General features: G+C 43.7%; 2 protein-coding genes across 6 annotated transcripts in view; both read left to right on the forward strand.

Annotated features, from left to right (window-relative positions):
* Nucleotides 1-5,339, forward strand: part of slc12a7b (solute carrier family 12 member 7b) — a 132,950-nt gene extending 127,611 nt beyond the window's left edge. For 3 of the 5 annotated variants that reach the window (XM_075452122.1, XM_075452125.1, XM_075452124.1), the window contains 4 exons: nucleotides 296-471; nucleotides 1,395-1,409; nucleotides 2,147-2,280; nucleotides 2,827-5,339. In XM_075452122.1, coding sequence (XP_075308237.1) covers nucleotides 296-471; nucleotides 1,395-1,409; nucleotides 2,147-2,280; nucleotides 2,827-2,918 — 417 coding nt within the window. In that variant the 3' untranslated portion in view covers nucleotides 2,919-5,339. The remainder of the gene's footprint in view (nucleotides 1-295; nucleotides 472-1,394; nucleotides 1,410-2,146; nucleotides 2,281-2,826) is intronic. The other 2 variants (XM_075452123.1, XM_075452126.1) reach the window with 1 other exon arrangement.
* Nucleotides 5,340-11,068: 5,729 nt separating this feature from the next.
* The window catches only part of gfod1 (glucose-fructose oxidoreductase domain containing 1), a 38,051-nt gene continuing 31,988 nt past the window's right edge, over nucleotides 11,069-17,131 (forward strand). The window contains exon 1 of the mRNA XM_075452375.1: nucleotides 11,069-11,839. Within this exon, the coding sequence (XP_075308490.1) occupies nucleotides 11,587-11,839 (253 nt within the window). The 5' untranslated portion in view covers nucleotides 11,069-11,586. The remainder of the gene's footprint in view (nucleotides 11,840-17,131) is intronic.

A 17,131-nucleotide genomic window follows, 5' to 3' on the forward strand; every position in this document is an offset into this window, starting at 1 on the left:
GATAAAAGCATCATCAGGATGCACTTCACATAGCTGTAAATTCTCTGGACCGCTGACATTCCCAGCACTTTGCTGTCCAACTCATGCACATTTCCACATACATCTCATCTGGATGATATCAGGGGGCTGCCGTGTGTGTGTGAGAACTGCTTTTCTCCCTATTCATATTCTCTTGTCTTTCATCCAGGTTTTTAATCTAACTACATCTCTCCTTCCCCCTGAACCGTCTCAAGGTAATATTCATATCCACATAACCGTTCTTGTGTTCTTCATCTTTTCTCTGCCTTCTTTCCAGGCCCAGCTCATCCACGACAGGAACACAGCTTCTCATGCCGCGATTAATGACAAGGCTGACACTGGGCCCGAGCGGGTGCACATGACCTGGACCAAGGACAAGCTTCTCACCGAGCGAAACCGAAACCGCGAGTGCAACACCAATGTGGCTGTACGTGACCTGTTCAACATGAAGCCGTAAGTATGTCTGTTGGAAGACCCGCCAACCAAATACGCCTGTACACCTAATACAGGTGTAATAAAGAATAAAGTATGCATTTTAGATAGCAATACATCTTGCAGTCATGTGACATGGTGTTGCTTTATGTGCCTGGTGAGAGACATTAGCACCATTCTGAACTGACAAGCGCCAAAGCGTGTGCACAGTAGTGAAGTCCCTTCAGGATGGTGCCAAAGCCTCAGTGCAGGAAGGCAGCATGTTCAGCTGAGCTGCTTCTGAGCTGCTTCTGAGCTGCTTCTGAGCTGCTTCTGAGCTGCTTCTGAGCTGCTTCTGAGCTGCTTCTGAGCTGCTTCTGAGCTGCTTCTGAGCTGCTTCTGAGCTGCTTCTGAGCTGCTTCTGAGCTGCTTCTGAGCTGCTTCTGAGCTGCTTCTGAGCTGCTTCTGAGCTGCTTCTGAGCTGCTTCTGAGCTGCTTCTGAGCTGACGGGATGAAATCTGTGCGCATGACGTGTTCAGTCAGCCTGTTTTTAACGTGTGCGCACTTTCAGTCGTTTCAGTTCTAGTGCATGGCCAGATCAAGTACACACCTGTACACTAACACCCGCTCAGTCAATGCTGTCCATAATGTGTGGACCTTGTCACATGTGAGGAAGTCCCACACCCACACCTGTCCCATTATGGTCACACTGACTTACAAAGTTTGTAAATTCAACACAATCTGCGGGAAGTCTCTCAGGACCAGGAAAACCCGCGGCCACAGTTGTAAAAAGCTCAGCATTCACATCAAACAGCTCCATGTCACTTTCTGTGGTAAAGTTGAGTCACTTTTAGGTGTCTCAGTGAGTCTTGGGGACAGTTGGAAGCATGCAGTGTGTTGGACAGAGCTGATGTAGAAGCATCTAAGCCTGTTTCTGTTGTTCTGTCCCATTTTCTTCTTTCTAGAGAGTGGGAGAGTCTGTAAGTTGCATTATCTTTGCTCTGAGCCCTCCATGTGTTCTGCTGCTGTGGTGACTAGCTTCTTTCAGTATCCTGCAGCTCCTGTGCTCATACCTCTGTGTTTTCTGTGGTGTCTTTGTTTGCATGGACTGCATCATCCAGCTTCTTACAGCATGTTGGCCAGAAAAACCTCCTCTGATAAAAACTGCATGAACAAGATCTAACATTGTTGGTTAACTTTGTATGACCTTAAAGCATTTGATTTGGCTTCTGACAGTTACTGCCATGTGCTTTATTGCCTTGTAGGCTGTCATTATGATGATAAAGAGCAACATTTAAGGAGGCAGGACATGCCTTTTGACACTGCTACCTATTAGGGAACCCTTGAAAAACTGTAAAAAAAACTGTCCCTAGATGAAGGGGTGACATCAGGTTCGGAGTGTGAACATTCATGTTCCTATGTCTTTTCAATGTTGCCTCTTGATTTGAAATTGAAAATGCTTCAGTCTTCTAGCTGAACCTGTTTCTTCTCTTCTGTGTTTAAAGCTAACAGACAACACGCTTCAACTAAACCAATGTTTTCCTCAATAAAATAATCCTACATTTCTGTAATTGTGTGCGATGGCGTTTGATCTAAAAGTATGCTGTTGTGTTAGTTAGTTGTGTTTTGAAAATGTGTTAAATTAAAATTTAAACTTTGTGATGATGAATGTTTTCTCCATTGCCAGTTTTTCACTGTGAACATGTCGTCAAACTAGGAACCAGTCAAATGTCCGGCGCATGCACACCGCTGTGAAGCTGAATGAGATGGTAGTCAACAAGTCCCAAGGAGCCCACCTGGTTCTGCTCAACATGCCCGGACCACCAAGCAACAGAGGAGGAGATGAAAACTGTATCCTTAAACCTGCCACAATTCCAGTAGAATAGATTTTCTCCAACAGTGGACCTGTGTGAAGGCAGAGTGGGCATGTGAAAGGGTCCTGGTGTGGCTTTCAGTTCAGACTTGAGCTGATCAGCTGCAGCCTTATTGCTCTGGTTCTCTCTCACAGCTCACATAGCAGAGTTTCTGGCTGCATTAGGCAAAAAGCCAGCGTGTAGCACCTGCTCAGCAGCACACAAAGAACAGTTAGTGCAACAGTTTTCATCACAGCCATGTGGAGTTCAAACTGGCTTCCATTCAGCACGGGGTCAGAAGGACCGCCCTAATGAAATGATGTTGGAGGTGTGAATTAGGACATTAGGCTCTCAGCTGTGAAAAATATGTCATTGTTTCTGCTGCCCTCAAGTGGTGAGAAGCAGCCACTGCAGAAATGTTGTGTTGCAGTGTGCTCTGTGATGGTGCTTCTGCAGCCGGTGGGAGGGTGTGGGGGGAAAGCTGTGACGTGTCCTTTTAGAAGACCCCGTGAGAAGGTTCACACCTTGACTACTGACCACTCAGACATGGAGTTCCTGGAGGTCCTCTTGGAGGGTCTAAACCGTGTCCTCCTTGTGAGAGGTGGTGGCCGGGAAGTCATTACCATTTATTCCTAAAACACAAACCTCGCATGCCCTACACTGCACACATGGCCATGTTTCCATGGATACTGGTCACCGGGCATTTTTGAGGGAAGACGGGGCCAATGGTGACTGACAGGTGGTCTGAAAGGGGTCGACACTTAATCAGTCACTGGCTCAACGTGTGAGCACAGGGATGATAGAGCATAGAGACACTTTATATCTTTATTTAACCTGAAAATCCTCTTCTGTTATATTCCGTCTTCATATTCTTTTCCTCGTGTGTTGATGTTGTCAAGTTACTGGCTCTCACTGTGTAAGGATGAGCAAAGAAGAAGTGAATGTGTGTTGTTGCTATGAACCTCATAGTGTGTCATGTTGTTTGCTGCATTTGAGTTTTGGACCTAAGAAAAAACATCCACAGAGATGAATGCTAGAGAATGGATTTGAGTAAGGAAGTGTGTAGTAGAAAATGACCTTTAGGCTGCATTTCAAAACTCTACAGCAGAAAGGTCATAAGACGTGTGAGTTTCTAATATCAGTTCTGCTTTGGTGACATGAACAAATCTGTTTTCATGTTTCTGTGGCGCGATGAGTTGATAATGTGTTCACACACACAACAAGGGAAGGTGGTGTGTACATGTAGTGTCCTGTGGTTGTCATCATTTCTTTGAATTAGTAAAGGACCAGCCAGGAGGATGCAGAATGTGTACCTTTCACATTTCCACTAGAGCTATTTAAATTGTATTCCTTAAAAACACAGATTTCACAGGAGAAATAGCCATAAGTTTGAATTTCAATGTACATATGTTTATGGTGTCTGAGGGACTTGCTTTGGGAGGAATAAATAGACATTTCTTTCTTTTTCATTTTTTATCCAGTAGCTGTTTGACAGCACACATCAGCTTAGTGAATGAATAGATCAGCTAGAAGGTTTGCACATAAAACTAGTTTTCACCTTAGAATTGTTGACATTTAACAAAGTATACTTTAGAAATGTCCAAAATCAACTTGAGACGTATGAATTTGTGTAATTCTATTCATACTGTTGTGGTTACATCACCGTTGACTTTGCACAACCAATCTTTCAGCACTTAATTCCATGTGGACATAAATTTGATTCTTGGCCCATATTATCCATATCCATGATTCAGTATTGTTTTTATATGTTACTCAACAAATATCCTAGGCTTTAGTCGCAGACTCTGTCGGGGAATTCTTAAGTCGGAGAAAAAGTGCCAAAATTACCATAAAAGAAACCATGGAAGTATTATCAACGCAGCTTAGTTTAAAAAAAATTAAAAAAGCATAATGGTTTTTACAGTGACAACCTTTAACCTTTAGAAACTTTGATTTTACTTGAGTAAAACATTTTTAATTACACAGCTCGTAATATCTGCCATAATTCTTTAAAAAAATGTCTGAGTGAAAAAAGGCAACTTTAATGGTGAAGATTTCAATGATATTTAAGCTCTTCTAATTTGTGCTGCAAAGACAGTCGCTTGTTTTTGAAGTGGAAGACACCCCCCCCCCCCCCTTGTGTACCTCCAAAGTTTCTTTTCACAGTTGAACTTCTGACTGTCAGTTACTGTTAAACTCGTATGTTATTGTTGTGTTCAGATGTTGATGTATGCCTCTGTAACTATAGTTAGAATCTCTGCAGTGTTTGTTACATTAGAACTGAGTTTCTGTTACTTTTTAGTGTTAATTTTCAGCATGGATTTTACAGAAAGAGGACGAGGGTCCGTGTGAAGGCGACAGTTTGTCAAACAATTTTTTATTTGTTTGTTTGTGTTTGTTCCAACCCACTAAAAACACAACATGCACAGCACACAGAGGCATCTTGGACTGAAAGTGTTTGAAATATGGGTGAAAATGAATAGGTGGATTCTGTAACTAATAACATGAAGTATATTGTTACTGTTTACTATTTTAGCTACCAAAGATAAAACCCAAGAGTAAAAAAGAGACCTGAAATTGTTTTTGAATCAAAGTTTAAAAGTTGTAAAAGTTTTAAAAATATTAAAGAGGGTTTTTGTTGTTGTTTTTAATGTTACTGAGCTGAGTAGCAGTAGCTGTGTATCAAATACAAAAGTAAAAAAAAGTTTGTGGAGGTAAATAGGAAGGTCGACAGTGTGTCCCACAACGCAAATGTTTGAGGTGTTTGGAGAATGATATCTACCTCAAGGCATCACTGAGGCTCAGCTGAAGCGAGCAGAACTTCTTCATTCACATCATTCCATCAGAAACATAAGTGTGGTGTTATGACAGGAAACCTTAGTTGAGAGGACCAGCAGAATGTCGTGCATGTGTCTGTGAGTGTGTGTTCCTGTGTAAACCATGATTCTGCAGTTGTTCGGCTCAGCTGGTGGGCCTCATGAGGTCACTTGTGGGTGCGAGTATAGACGAAAGTGTAATTGTGCCTCTCTTAGTACATAATAAAAGTGCTGAAACAAACCCTAACTTCTGTGTATTTATTCTTGTCATACAGCAGTTGGTTGAGATTATTGGTCAATTTTTTAAAATGTATATACTGTATATATATTTTGATTTTCAGGTCAAGGGAAGGCTGCCAGGAGCTGCTTGGAAAATGCTGCATTGTATTCTTGCTATTTTGTTGGTTTGCAGGGTTAAACTACTGTCAAAATCATAAATAGGATGAAGTTGGTATTGATAACGGATGAATAAGTCCGTAGTGTCGTTGTCTCCTTGGAGTAACCCTAATTTTCCACTAGAGGGTATCGTTCCCTCTCCCTCTGTTAGCCTGCTGCAGTTTGAGGGCAGATGATAAAGAGATACGGTTGTATCTCAGACAAAACAAGCATGGTTACCTTTTTCTTTAGTGGGACTCCCAGATAACGCAGTCAACATCTTGTCATCCAATTGAGCCTCTGCACCTCCCCTCAATCTGAATGGACAATCAGCTTTCCATCAGGAACATGCCTGACACTGAGTGGTAACACAAACTGTTGAAAATAATGAAGCCGTCCTATTATCTCAGAGAGTCTTGATCGTCATAAACTGTGACCCAACACAACCTGCAGGATGCAGAATAATGCCATTTCTTCAAGTAGTAGTTACAGGCTTAATAATGAGGATGCGAGTGATCCTGCAGGGACTATGAACTAGAAAAATCGTTTCAAAAGTTGCAGTAGACTTATTTGTGTTGGTAACTAATGACAAAATGTTTGCTATTTCCAACTGTACGAAATGCCAATGGAAAAATTGCCAATTGATCTATGTTCATTATATGACAGCAAAGCAAGATATCAGGGTAAATGGATATGATGTAGCTGAAGCAGGTGGTATGACTGAGTGCGGCCATGACATCTTCACCAATGGCAACGGGTTATTCATCTGTTTGCATCAAAACAACTTTTATTCCAAAAGTCATAAATTCAGAGCTCTTTACATGTATATACACAGATTTAAACATCCAACAAAAAAACGTTGTGGCAAAATTATAAGTGAGGCTCCGGTGTGATATCTGCCCTATGAGTAGAGGCAAAGTAGAGTGGGAATGCAGCTGCAATCAGATTTAGATTATTTTTTATTTCAAAAGTTGCTAATCCCAGCGGAGGAAAGCAAAGTAGCTTAACACCATCATACCTGAAAGCAGCTGATTAATGTCTTCAGGGCTGTCAGCCACTGGGTCACTGCACATATATATGCATATGAAGCATAAATGGTGAAACCATGCACTTATTTCCATGACAGAATCATGGCTGTCTTTTATGCAGTGCTGCCTCAGGGCCTGAGGATCACAGACATCCGGGACGGATTTCCTTTTTTTTCAGGAGACATTGCTCCACAGTTTGTAGACACATTGCTAAAAACTGTTTGATAGCTAAAAACCTCCGTCCACCTTTACTTCTGAGAGACTCTGCCTCTTTGAGGTGCTCTTTTCATACCCAGTCATGTATCAACTCTTCCAGGAAGTGAGAGTCAGGGAGAGCCGTCCGGGCGGAATTGGACCGCACTCTCCACCGCCGGATCAGGCTGTCACTGTCACGGAGATGAGAGAGGGTGGGATCAGCTTTTTCATAGAGATGTTTAGGAAACTTTTACAGGTAAAGTGTAGGTTTTACAGGTAAGTGTATTGAGGTTTAGGTTTTATGAGTTGATTAATTCATTTATTTTTTCGAGGGATGTCTCGGGAAACCTTGACGAGGACAATGCTGTCCCTTTCCCAACTTTTTTGAGAAATGTTTCTGCCATCAAATTCAAGACAAGCTAATAATTTTCATGAAATAGTGAGATACATACGGGGGCCAGCAGCCCCCCAGCCACCACAGACCCCGAACTAGCAGGACAACTCCTCCTCCCGGCCCCTCCCAGCCCCTCCCGCCCCAGGCAGCAACCAGGCAACGGGTGTGGGAGGACCCCTCCCCTCGCCCCTCTGGTTCTTTGATATTTCCTAATAGTGAGCATTTAAAATTGAGGGGCAGGCAACCTTGTGGAACTGGGAGCGTGGCCCTCCGGGCAGCCTACATACCCAAAGAGCTCCACCCACCAGATACCACTCAGTGCTACCACCCCCCAGGTTTCACAGGTAAAGTGTAGGTTTTACAGTGTAGGTTTTAGAGGTAAAGTGTAGGTTTTACAGTGTAGGTTTTACAGGTAAGTGTATGTTTTACAGGTAAAGTGTAGGTTTTACAGTGTAGGTTTTACAGGTAAAGTGTAGGTTTTACAGTGTAGCTTTTACAGGTAAGTGTAGCTTTTACAGTGTAGCTTTTACAGGTAAGTGTAGGTTTTACAGGTAAAGTGTAGGTTTCACAGGTAAAGTGTAGGTTTTACAGGTAAGTGTAGGTTTTACAGGTAAAGTGTAGGTTTCACAGGTTTTTTGGTTTGGTTTATTTATGGATATAGGAAGACAATGGGTATCCAAGGGATTACATGTAAAAGCGTAAAACACTTATTTCCAACATGGTCCCTGATGGGAAGTGACAAGACATACAACACATGCAACAGATATCACATATACTCGTATACAATCACATTCCTAAGTCACCTAATTCTCTACTTTATTCCACAAAAAACCTCTAACTCTTTGTTTAAAAACCCTTTTTGTTTCTGACTCTTTAATATTTAGTGGAAGGCTATTCCATAGCATAATCCCTGTATAAAAGAAAGAGTTACGTGCTGCGCTCTTTGCAGATGGTACCTTACAGGAGCGGACACTGGCTCTTGTTTCATGGGCATGTTGAGTATGCACCATTACAATTTGGGATCCCAAATACTTAGGGGCTAACCCATTGATGATGTTGAACATATGATTCAATTTTAGCTGTTCCACCCTTAGCTTTACCGGCAGAAAGTCCACTTTCTTAAAATCATCAAAAGTGACATGATACCTAGATGGTTTTCCTAATATAAAACGGATCATGTTGTTCTGCATAACTTGCATTTTATTTTTAATTTTCACTGTCAGTCCACTGTACCATGCTGAACAGGCATAGTCAAAATGGCACTGCACAAGCGCTGACACAAGAAGTTTTTTTTACTTTAAAATCTAATTGCCTCGTGCTACGGTACAAAAATTTCAATTTGGAAGCACTTTTATTTAATAGCTTCTCCGCAACTGTCTGACCTGTCAAAGTCTGGTCCAGTGTTAAACCTAAGTATGTAACTGTTGTCTTTGTCTGAATTTTATTACCATTACATGTGACTTCTAACTCAGGAGCCTTTTTTAGCTTGAGTTTGGTACCAAATAAAATGCATTCAGATTTCCCCACATGTAGTGACAGTCTATTGTCTAGCAGCCACTGTCTTACATTACTCAACTCATCAGTTAGGGTGTCTTGAATCTGAGAGATGTTTCTACCAGATACGAGTAGTGAGGAATCATCAGCGTAGAGAATGACTTTACATTTAACAGCTGCTGGCATATCATTTACATAAATAAGAAATAACAAAGGGCCTAAAATTGAACCTTGGGGCACCCCACAAGATATTGGCAAAGGTTCTGACAATACTCCATCATAATCACAGATTTGATTTCTATTTGATAGATATGATTTGAACCACTGTAATGAAGCCTGGCCAAACCCCATGCATTGCAACTTAGATAAAAGAATTGAATGGTCCACTGTGTCAAATAAAACCATACCAGTATAATTTCCTTTTTCACCTTCATGTCTGATGTAATCACATAGGTGAGTGAGGCATGTGTCAGTGGAGTATGCAGATCTAAAACCAGATTGGAGGTCATATAACAAGTTGTTTTGGGTTAAGTACCTCTCCATCTGATCAAAGACCACTCTTTCCAAAATTTTAGACAACGTTGGTAAAATTGACACTGGTCGATAGTTTTTAACATCTGTCCTACTATTTTTCTTGAATAGAGGCAGTACCCTGGCCCATTTCATTTTAGTTGGAACTTTACCAAGTTGTATAGACAGAGTAACTATGTGTGCAATGACTCCCCCTGTCATATTAGCACTGTCCTTAATGAATCTGGCTGGTATTTGATCCATGCCAGTGGCCTTGTTGGTGGATAATGATGCCAACATCTCCCCTATCTTTTTATTTGATACTGAGCAAAGTTCAAATGAATCGGGTGATACATCTACATCTACATACAGGTAAAGTGTAGGTCTTACAGTGTAGGTTTTACAGGTAAGTGTAGGTTTTACAGTGTAGGTTTTACAGGTAAACGTGTAGGTTTTACAGTGTAGGTTTTACAGGTAAGTGTAGGTTTTACAGGTAAAGTGTAGGTTTTACAGGTAAAGTGTAGGTTTTACAGGTACAGTGTAGGTTTTACAGGTAAGTGTAGGTTTTACAGGTAAATGTAGGTTTTACAGGTAAAGTGTAGGTTTTACAGGTACAGTGTAGGTTTTACAGGTAAGTGTAGGTTTTACAGGTAAATGTAGGTTTTACAGGTAAGTGTAGGTTTTACAGTGTAGGTTTTACAGGTAAGTGTAGGTTTTACAGTGTAGGTTTTACAGGTAAAGTGTAGGTTTTACAGGTACAGCGTAGGTTTTACAGGTAAAGTGTAGGTTTTACAGGTACAGTGTTGGTTTAACAGGTAAAGTGTAGGTTTTACATTGTATGTTTTACAGGTAAAGTGTAGGTTTTACAGGTACAGTGTAGGTCTTACAGTGTAGGTTTTACAGGTCAAGGTAGGTTTTACAGGTAAGTGTAGGTTTTACAGGTCAGTGTAGGTTTTACAGGTAAAGTGTAGGTTTTACAGGTACAGTGTAGGTTTTACAGGTAAGTGTAGGTTTTACAGGTAAATGTAGGTTTTACAGGTAAGTGTAGGTTTTACAGGTAAAGTGTAGGTTTTACAGGTACAGTGTAGGTTTTACAGGTAAAGTGTAGGTTTTACAGGTAAGTGTAGGTTTTACAGGTAAAGTGTAGGTTTCACAGGTAAAGTGTTGGTTTTACAGGTAAAGTGTAGGTTTTACAGGTAAGTGTAGGTTTTACAATATAGGTTTTACAGGTAAAGTGTAGGTTTTACAGGTACAGTGTAGGTCTTACAGTGTAGGTTTTACAGGTAAGTGTAGGTTTTACAGGTAAGTGTAGGTCTTACAGTGTAGGTTTTACAGGTACAGTGTAGGTTTTACAGTGTAGGTTTTACAGGTAAAGTGTAGGTTTTACAGGTAAGTGTAGGTTTTACAGTGTAGGTTTTACAGGTAAAGTGTAGGTTTTACAGTGTAGGTTTTACAGGTAAAGTGTAGGTTTTACAGTGTAGGTTTTACAGGTAAAGTGTAGGTTTTACAGTGTAGGTTTTACAGGTAAAGTGTAGGTTTTACAGTGTAGGTTTTACAGGTAAAGTGTAGGTTTTACAGGTAAGTGTATTGAGGTTTAGGTGTTATGAGTTGATTCATTCATTTATTTTTTCGAGGGATGTCTCGGGAAACCTTGACGAGGACAATGCTGTCCCTTTCCCAACTTTTTTAAGAAATGTTTCTGCCATCAAATTCAAGACAAGCTAATAATTTTCATGAAATAGTAAGATGTCTCACTTTCAATATAGTTTCTATGTGCTGTAGTGAATAAGATAATTGGCAAATCTTTCCGTTTTGTTTCCATTGAAATATTTCACACAGCGTTGGAACTTTGAGGGATTGTGGCTGCACTTCTCTGCTGTTTTTGGGACTTCTCTTTTGAGCCCAACAGAGCCTATAACCTGTGGTTTTATTTTGAAATCAGACGGTGTGCACAGCTTCCGGTGCGGAGCTGCAGCGTGAACAGCGCAGGTCCGTGTCAGCAGCAGCCGTCAGCACAAAGCTGTCGCTGCGGTCACATCCTTCTGGGAGTGGGCAGGAGGTGGCGGCGGTCTCTCTGTTCGCCTGCCGCCGCATGCAGCTCGTTCTCGGCCTCGGTGGTTCCTTCCGCGGCGCTTGATCTGCAGCTCCGGCTGGAGGAGGACTCCCAGTGAAATGTCCTTCGCTGCTTCCTGCAGTTCTTCAGCTGATCGCTGACAGGCATGAACGAGCTGAAACCCGGAATGGTGCTTTTAAAATGATCTGTTTAATACCAAGGAAGCCTGACCCAGTCTCCTAGCCGTGTTGAGACCAATTTTGGGAGGAATAGCAGTAAAGCCCGATTGGAGCGGCGGGAGAACGCGGCGCAGCGGGTGTTTGACTGCAGGTGGATGGCCAAGCTGACGGTGTCCGCCGCCGCTGCTGCAGCTCTGCCTTCAGGCGGGGTAGGAACAAGAAACCAGAGAGAAACCGAACCAGTTGGATAAACCCGAGCCATGCTTCCCGGGGTCGGTGTGTTCGGCACCAGCCTGACAGCCAGGGTGATCATCCCGCTACTGAAGAACGAAGGCTTCGCCGTCAAAGCGCTGTGGGGCCGCACGCAGGAGGAGGCGGAGGAGCTGGCCAAGGAGATGAACGTGCCGTTCTACACCAACCGGATAGACGACGTGCTGCTGCATCAGGACGTGGATCTGGTCTGCATCAACCTGCCGCCGCCTCTTACGCGGCAGATCGCAGTCAAAACGCTGGGTGAGTCCTGCCGCTGCCGCCGCTGGGCGGATGGATGCTGCGGCCCTGCGCGCTGCCAGGCCAGTGATACCCTCTCATGGTCGGGTTGACAGAGTGAAGCTTAGTAAGCAGGTGTGGTGGTGGATGAGGCTGCAGTTGGATGTTTTCATGAGGGATGCAGGTTCCATCTAAATCTGCCTCCTGATGCACAGTGCAAAACAGAGGTAATGGCTGTTGGTGAAAGTGTCCCACACAGACAGGCCTGAATGCAGGAACAGAGGTGCACACACAGGGAGGCTGTTCCGGTTGAAATCTGGAGCAGTGCAGCTTATTTTCAGATCCTATTCAGGAGCTTTGGGGCTGCTGTGAAAGAGTGAAATGAGCCCTGAGCAGTGCTGCAGAGGCTTTATTTCCCCTGCAGTTTGGCATAGCTCGCCTGGTTCTAACAGGTCAGCCTTGTGACTGAAAACAAGGGTCCAAAGATGTAGAACATTCAGGAAGGAAATGAGTTCTATCTGGATGCACATGTTACATCACAGCTATAAAGCAGGTGGAACACAGCAGCAAGGTGAGACATTCAAGGACTTCAACCAGCTGAATGCAGTGAAGGTTTGATCCCATCATGTGATTAGCAGATGTGATGCGATGATCAAAAGCTCGGGAAAAGCTACCTAACAGAACAGAAGGTGCCATCTTATATCATTACACGAGTCAGACACGCAATGAGCCAAATGACTGGGAATGCTTTGCGTGTCTCAGTGGTAGCCTCGTGTTGTCATGGTGACCCTCAGTGGAAAGCTGTGCCTCTACATCCCAGCATGAAGATACGGCTGCATTCATTCTGCTGGTTTTTGTGCAGTTTGTGAGCTAACAACAAGGTCCAGTTTGATCGCACTCATCTCAGTACGTGATGTCACAGGTTACATCAGCGCATCCACGTGGAGTTAGCCTTCCATGTGGGGTCAGCCTTCCACCCGGAGTTAGCCTTCCACCCGGAGTTAGCCTTCCACCCGGGGTTAGCCTTCCACGTGGCGTTAGCCTTCCACGTGGCGTTAGCCTTCCACGTGGCGTTAGCCTTCCACGTGGAGTTAGCCTTCCACGTGGGGTTAGCCTTCCATCCGGCGTTAGCCTTACACGTGGCGTTAGCCTTCCACGTGGCGTTAGCCTTCCACGTGGGGTTAGCCTTCCACGTGGAGTTAGCCTTCCACGTGGGGTTAGCCTTCCATCCGGGGTTAGCCTTCCACGTGGCGTTAGCCTTCCACGTGGAGTTAGCCTTCCACGTGGGGTTAGCCTTCCATCCGGCGTTAGCCTTACACGTGGCGTTAGCCTTCCACGTGGCGTTAGCCTTCCACGTGGGGTTAGCCTTCCACGTGGAGTTAGCCTTCCACGTGGGGTTAGCCTTCCATCCGGGGTTAGCCTTCCATCCGGGGTTAGCCTTCCACGTGGCGTTAGCCTTCCACGTGGAGTTAGCCTTCCACGTGGGGTTAGCCTTCCATCCGGCGTTAGCCTTACACGTGGCGTTAGCCTTCCACGTGGCGTTAGCCTTCCACGTGAAGTTAGCTTTTCACGTGAAGTTAGCCTTCCACGTGAAGTTAGCCTTCCACGTGAAGTTAGCCTTCCACGTGAAGTTAGCTTTTCACGTGAAGTTAGCTTTTCACGTGAAGTTAGCCTTCCACGTGGAGTTAGCCTTCCACGTGAAGTTAGCCTTCCACGTGGAGTTAGCCTTCCATCCGGGGTTAGCCTTCCATCCGGGGTTAGCCTTCCATCCGGGGTTAGCCTTCCACGTGGCGTTAGCCTTCCACGTGAAGTTAGCCTTCCACGTGAAGTTAGCTTTTCACGTGAAGTTAGCCTTCCACGTGAAGTTAGCCTTCCACGTGAAGTTAGCCTGTCAGAGCCACGCCAGCAGTGATTGGTCAATGACTGCACAATGATTTCCTCCCTGAGGGGGTGGAAGCAGCCAGAGGCTCACACCTGGGGTCTTTGGCTGTGGGACATGTAGGCCCTACTTTGCTTGTATAACTTTGTCATGTAGATCATGTTAGTTTTAATCTGTGGCTTCTAACTACCAGGGAAATGTGTGCCACCAACAACCCACAGCTCTTTATTCAAAATGGATGCATCATAGAGAAGATCCAGCGGAACAGAGGCTGCTGTTAAGAGACAAAAGAAGTAGTTCACAAAAGTACACGATTTCCCTCTCACTGGGACTCAGTGGAAAACAGCAGCATGTACAGGTTGTTCAGGTTTGACCTGATACAAGCCAGATCTCATCACAACAAACTGGTCAGTCTTGTTGAGCAGCATCTCTTCTTCTACAGGGATTTCTTTCCCTTCCTTACCATGGTAGCATTCCTGAGGGATCTGATGTCACTCTGCAGGACTGAGGACTTCACACCTACAAACAGCTGCCTTCTGACACGCGTCTTTTTCAACCTGAAGCAACTATCGGCTGCTGGTTCTCATGGTTATTTGTTCAAAACGCTCAAAATGAAGTTTCTAAAGGCTGAGTTATACTTCTTTTAACTGCCCTTGCGCTTGCGTCTTGCGCGTATGTTAATGGCTCGAGACGTTTATACTTCATTTTGCTTTGTCGGCGGTTGCGTGTACTGCGTGGCGATTCACCGCCAGGACAGTAGGTGGAGTAGCGGGTTTTTTCAATGACAAGCCTACTATGATGAAAGCAAATTCACCGCCAGGACCTCTTCGAGTGGATTCATGCTTCTACTTCTTGTAAACAGCCGGTATTTTGTCAGATTTTCAACACCTTGGGGGTCTAAACGACTACTTTCTCGCCTGAAAATGTTTCAAATGTTGCTAAAGTTATATATTTACAGAGTTTATAGCTTAAGGGAAATCAGCTTTTCAGGCTGGCTGATTTGGGCTCGGGCGGGAGTGAAGTGCACTGTGTGTAAACGCTCTGCATACTGTCAGATCGATGAGTGCCGTTTTCAAGTAGTAGGCGGTTTCGAACACAGCCAGTGGCTTGCGCTTGCGTCTTGCGTGAAGTTTAGAAAATTGAGGTGACACACGCAAGCACGCAAGGGGGGGCTTGCAACCGCGCAAGGGCTTGCGTTGCGTCTTGTGTCTTGCGTTACCGACTATAAACCAGGCTTTAGGGTCATTGCTTGTTTGAGGGTTCACGGCTTGTGATTTTCTTTAAATGTAGGGTTGGAATTGTGCAGCTTTATTAAGGTGAGTTTCCTCCTCCTGTCTGAGGTTCGGAGAGGTTTCCTGGTGTTGGGACAGCAGGCTTTAGGGTTGCTGTGCAGGGAATGTAACACGCTGCACACTTTCAGGTGCACGGCGTCTCTTTGTGCACGTTTGCTTTGACAGTGGGAGAAGGAAGTGGTGGGAGAGGAGCCTCTCAGCTCAGCTCTGCACACCACAAAGAGCAGAAAGAGTGGAAGCACAGCATGACATCTGGGTAAAATCCCCTTTATGCTGCTGTTCAAGCATTTAATTTGTTGTGAAGTGCAACAAATTCTGTTTTCCCATAAAAATACAGCTGAGGGGTGGTCCGTGGTGTAGTGGGGTGAGCAGGCGCCCCGTGTACAGAGGCTACAGTCCTCCCTGCAGCTGGCCCCGGTTCCAGTCCCGCATCGGATGCCCTTTACTGCATGTCTTTCCCCTCTTTCTGCCCCCTGCTTCCTGTCTCTCTTCTACTGTCCATTAAAGGCATAAAAGCCCCCCCAAAATAAAAATTTTTAGCACTGACTCCTGAATAGGAAGCTGCCTTCCTTCAGTGTTCTGAATCCCGACTCATGATGGTTAGTCATGGATCCATCTGGCTGCGTCTCCCACAGACGGCTTCTTTAAAGTCCCTCCAACATTAATCTGATGTGTATATTAATCTGTATGTGATGATAGATCAGGGGTCTTTCAGTGTGTGCTGTTGCAGACCCTTGCTTCTTCCTTTGGTCTGGACCAGACTGCATCCTCTCAGAATAGTGTGCTCTGTAGTCTGGGCAACAAGCCATGTCTTTCTACGAGTAGTGGCTCAGATGGTGTGTGTGATGTGACAAACTCTCTGCAGCTCTGCCTGCTGAATGCTGTCTTTTTAGTTCATTGTTTCAGACTTACTGTCTCAGCTTTACTGAGTGTTTGAATAGTCAAATAAACATTTATATTTTATATCTGTAGACACTTTTGAATTCACCATTCACCACAGAAGTAATTCTTTGCATACCCTTGAATATGACCCATTGTGGTGTCTGCAGGAGGGAAATATGAGGACAGTGTCCATTTACTTGTAATTTATTAAGGTATATTAATCAAGTACGGTCCTACCTGCTATTTGTATTGTTATTGACATGTGCAGAGTTGTAGCAGTGGTTCATTAGGACTCAGATTAACTATCAGACACCTGCTCTGAAGCCCCCCCCCCCTCAAAGCCAAAAAGCTATTTTTAACCTGGCTGCAAAGGGCAAGCAGGCGTCATCATAAATATATGTTCCAGTGGTGCAACTGCACTTCAGAGCAGTGAGGAGCCCACTGAACTTTTTCATGTGCGAGTAGACCCAGATTGTAGGACATTAACCCCTGTTAGCGATCAGAAACATATTGTGGCTCACTGTTTTTGACACAAATTCCACTTCCAGTAAGAAAAATGTAACTTAATACTAACAACATTAAATTGTCTTTCAGTTTTGAAGTTTGATGAAGTTTTAAAATGCATAAAAAAACTCATAAGTTGATATTTTTTTTTACCTTTTAAGCTATTTGAAAACAATTTGTCATGTATTATTAGCTGTTTTAGACTGGCTAGTCCTACATAAATAAATAAATACATGTCATAAGCAAGTCTACCTCTGTGCAATATCACCTAGCTAAAGTTGGAATATTTTGAAGTATTTTTTCAAGTATTCTTTCTACCTAAAACCTATTTCAGACAGACTGAAAACTCAGGCCCCACAGTAGCAGCCTCCTTCAGTGAAAGTGAGTACACTTATGATACATACAGGAAAGTAGAAAACTTTTCATCATTAAAACAAAATTGAGAACACCTGTATTTTTGCTCTTAGTCTACTTCCATGAGCAGGTTGTAAAATGACTTGTGAGCATTAGAACTTTCTCAGATTTGGACCTTTGAGCTGTGTCTGTTAGAACTTTTGCATTATGACTCCTCATGGAAAATGTTATTATTGAAGTTATTGAAATATCTGAAAGTGAGATTTCATGAAAATGGAAAAGGATAGCGAAAGTCAGTGGAAACTAGGGATGTCACGATACCAGACATTTAGTAGTACCCAATACCAGTGAAATTCCACAATTCTCGATACCCAATTCGATACCACAATAAAAAGACAAAATAAT

The sequence above is a fragment of the Odontesthes bonariensis genome, chromosome 20, assembly GCF_027942865.1.
Source record: "Odontesthes bonariensis isolate fOdoBon6 chromosome 20, fOdoBon6.hap1, whole genome shotgun sequence".
Classification (NCBI taxonomy): domain Eukaryota; kingdom Metazoa; phylum Chordata; class Actinopteri; order Atheriniformes; family Atherinopsidae; genus Odontesthes; species Odontesthes bonariensis.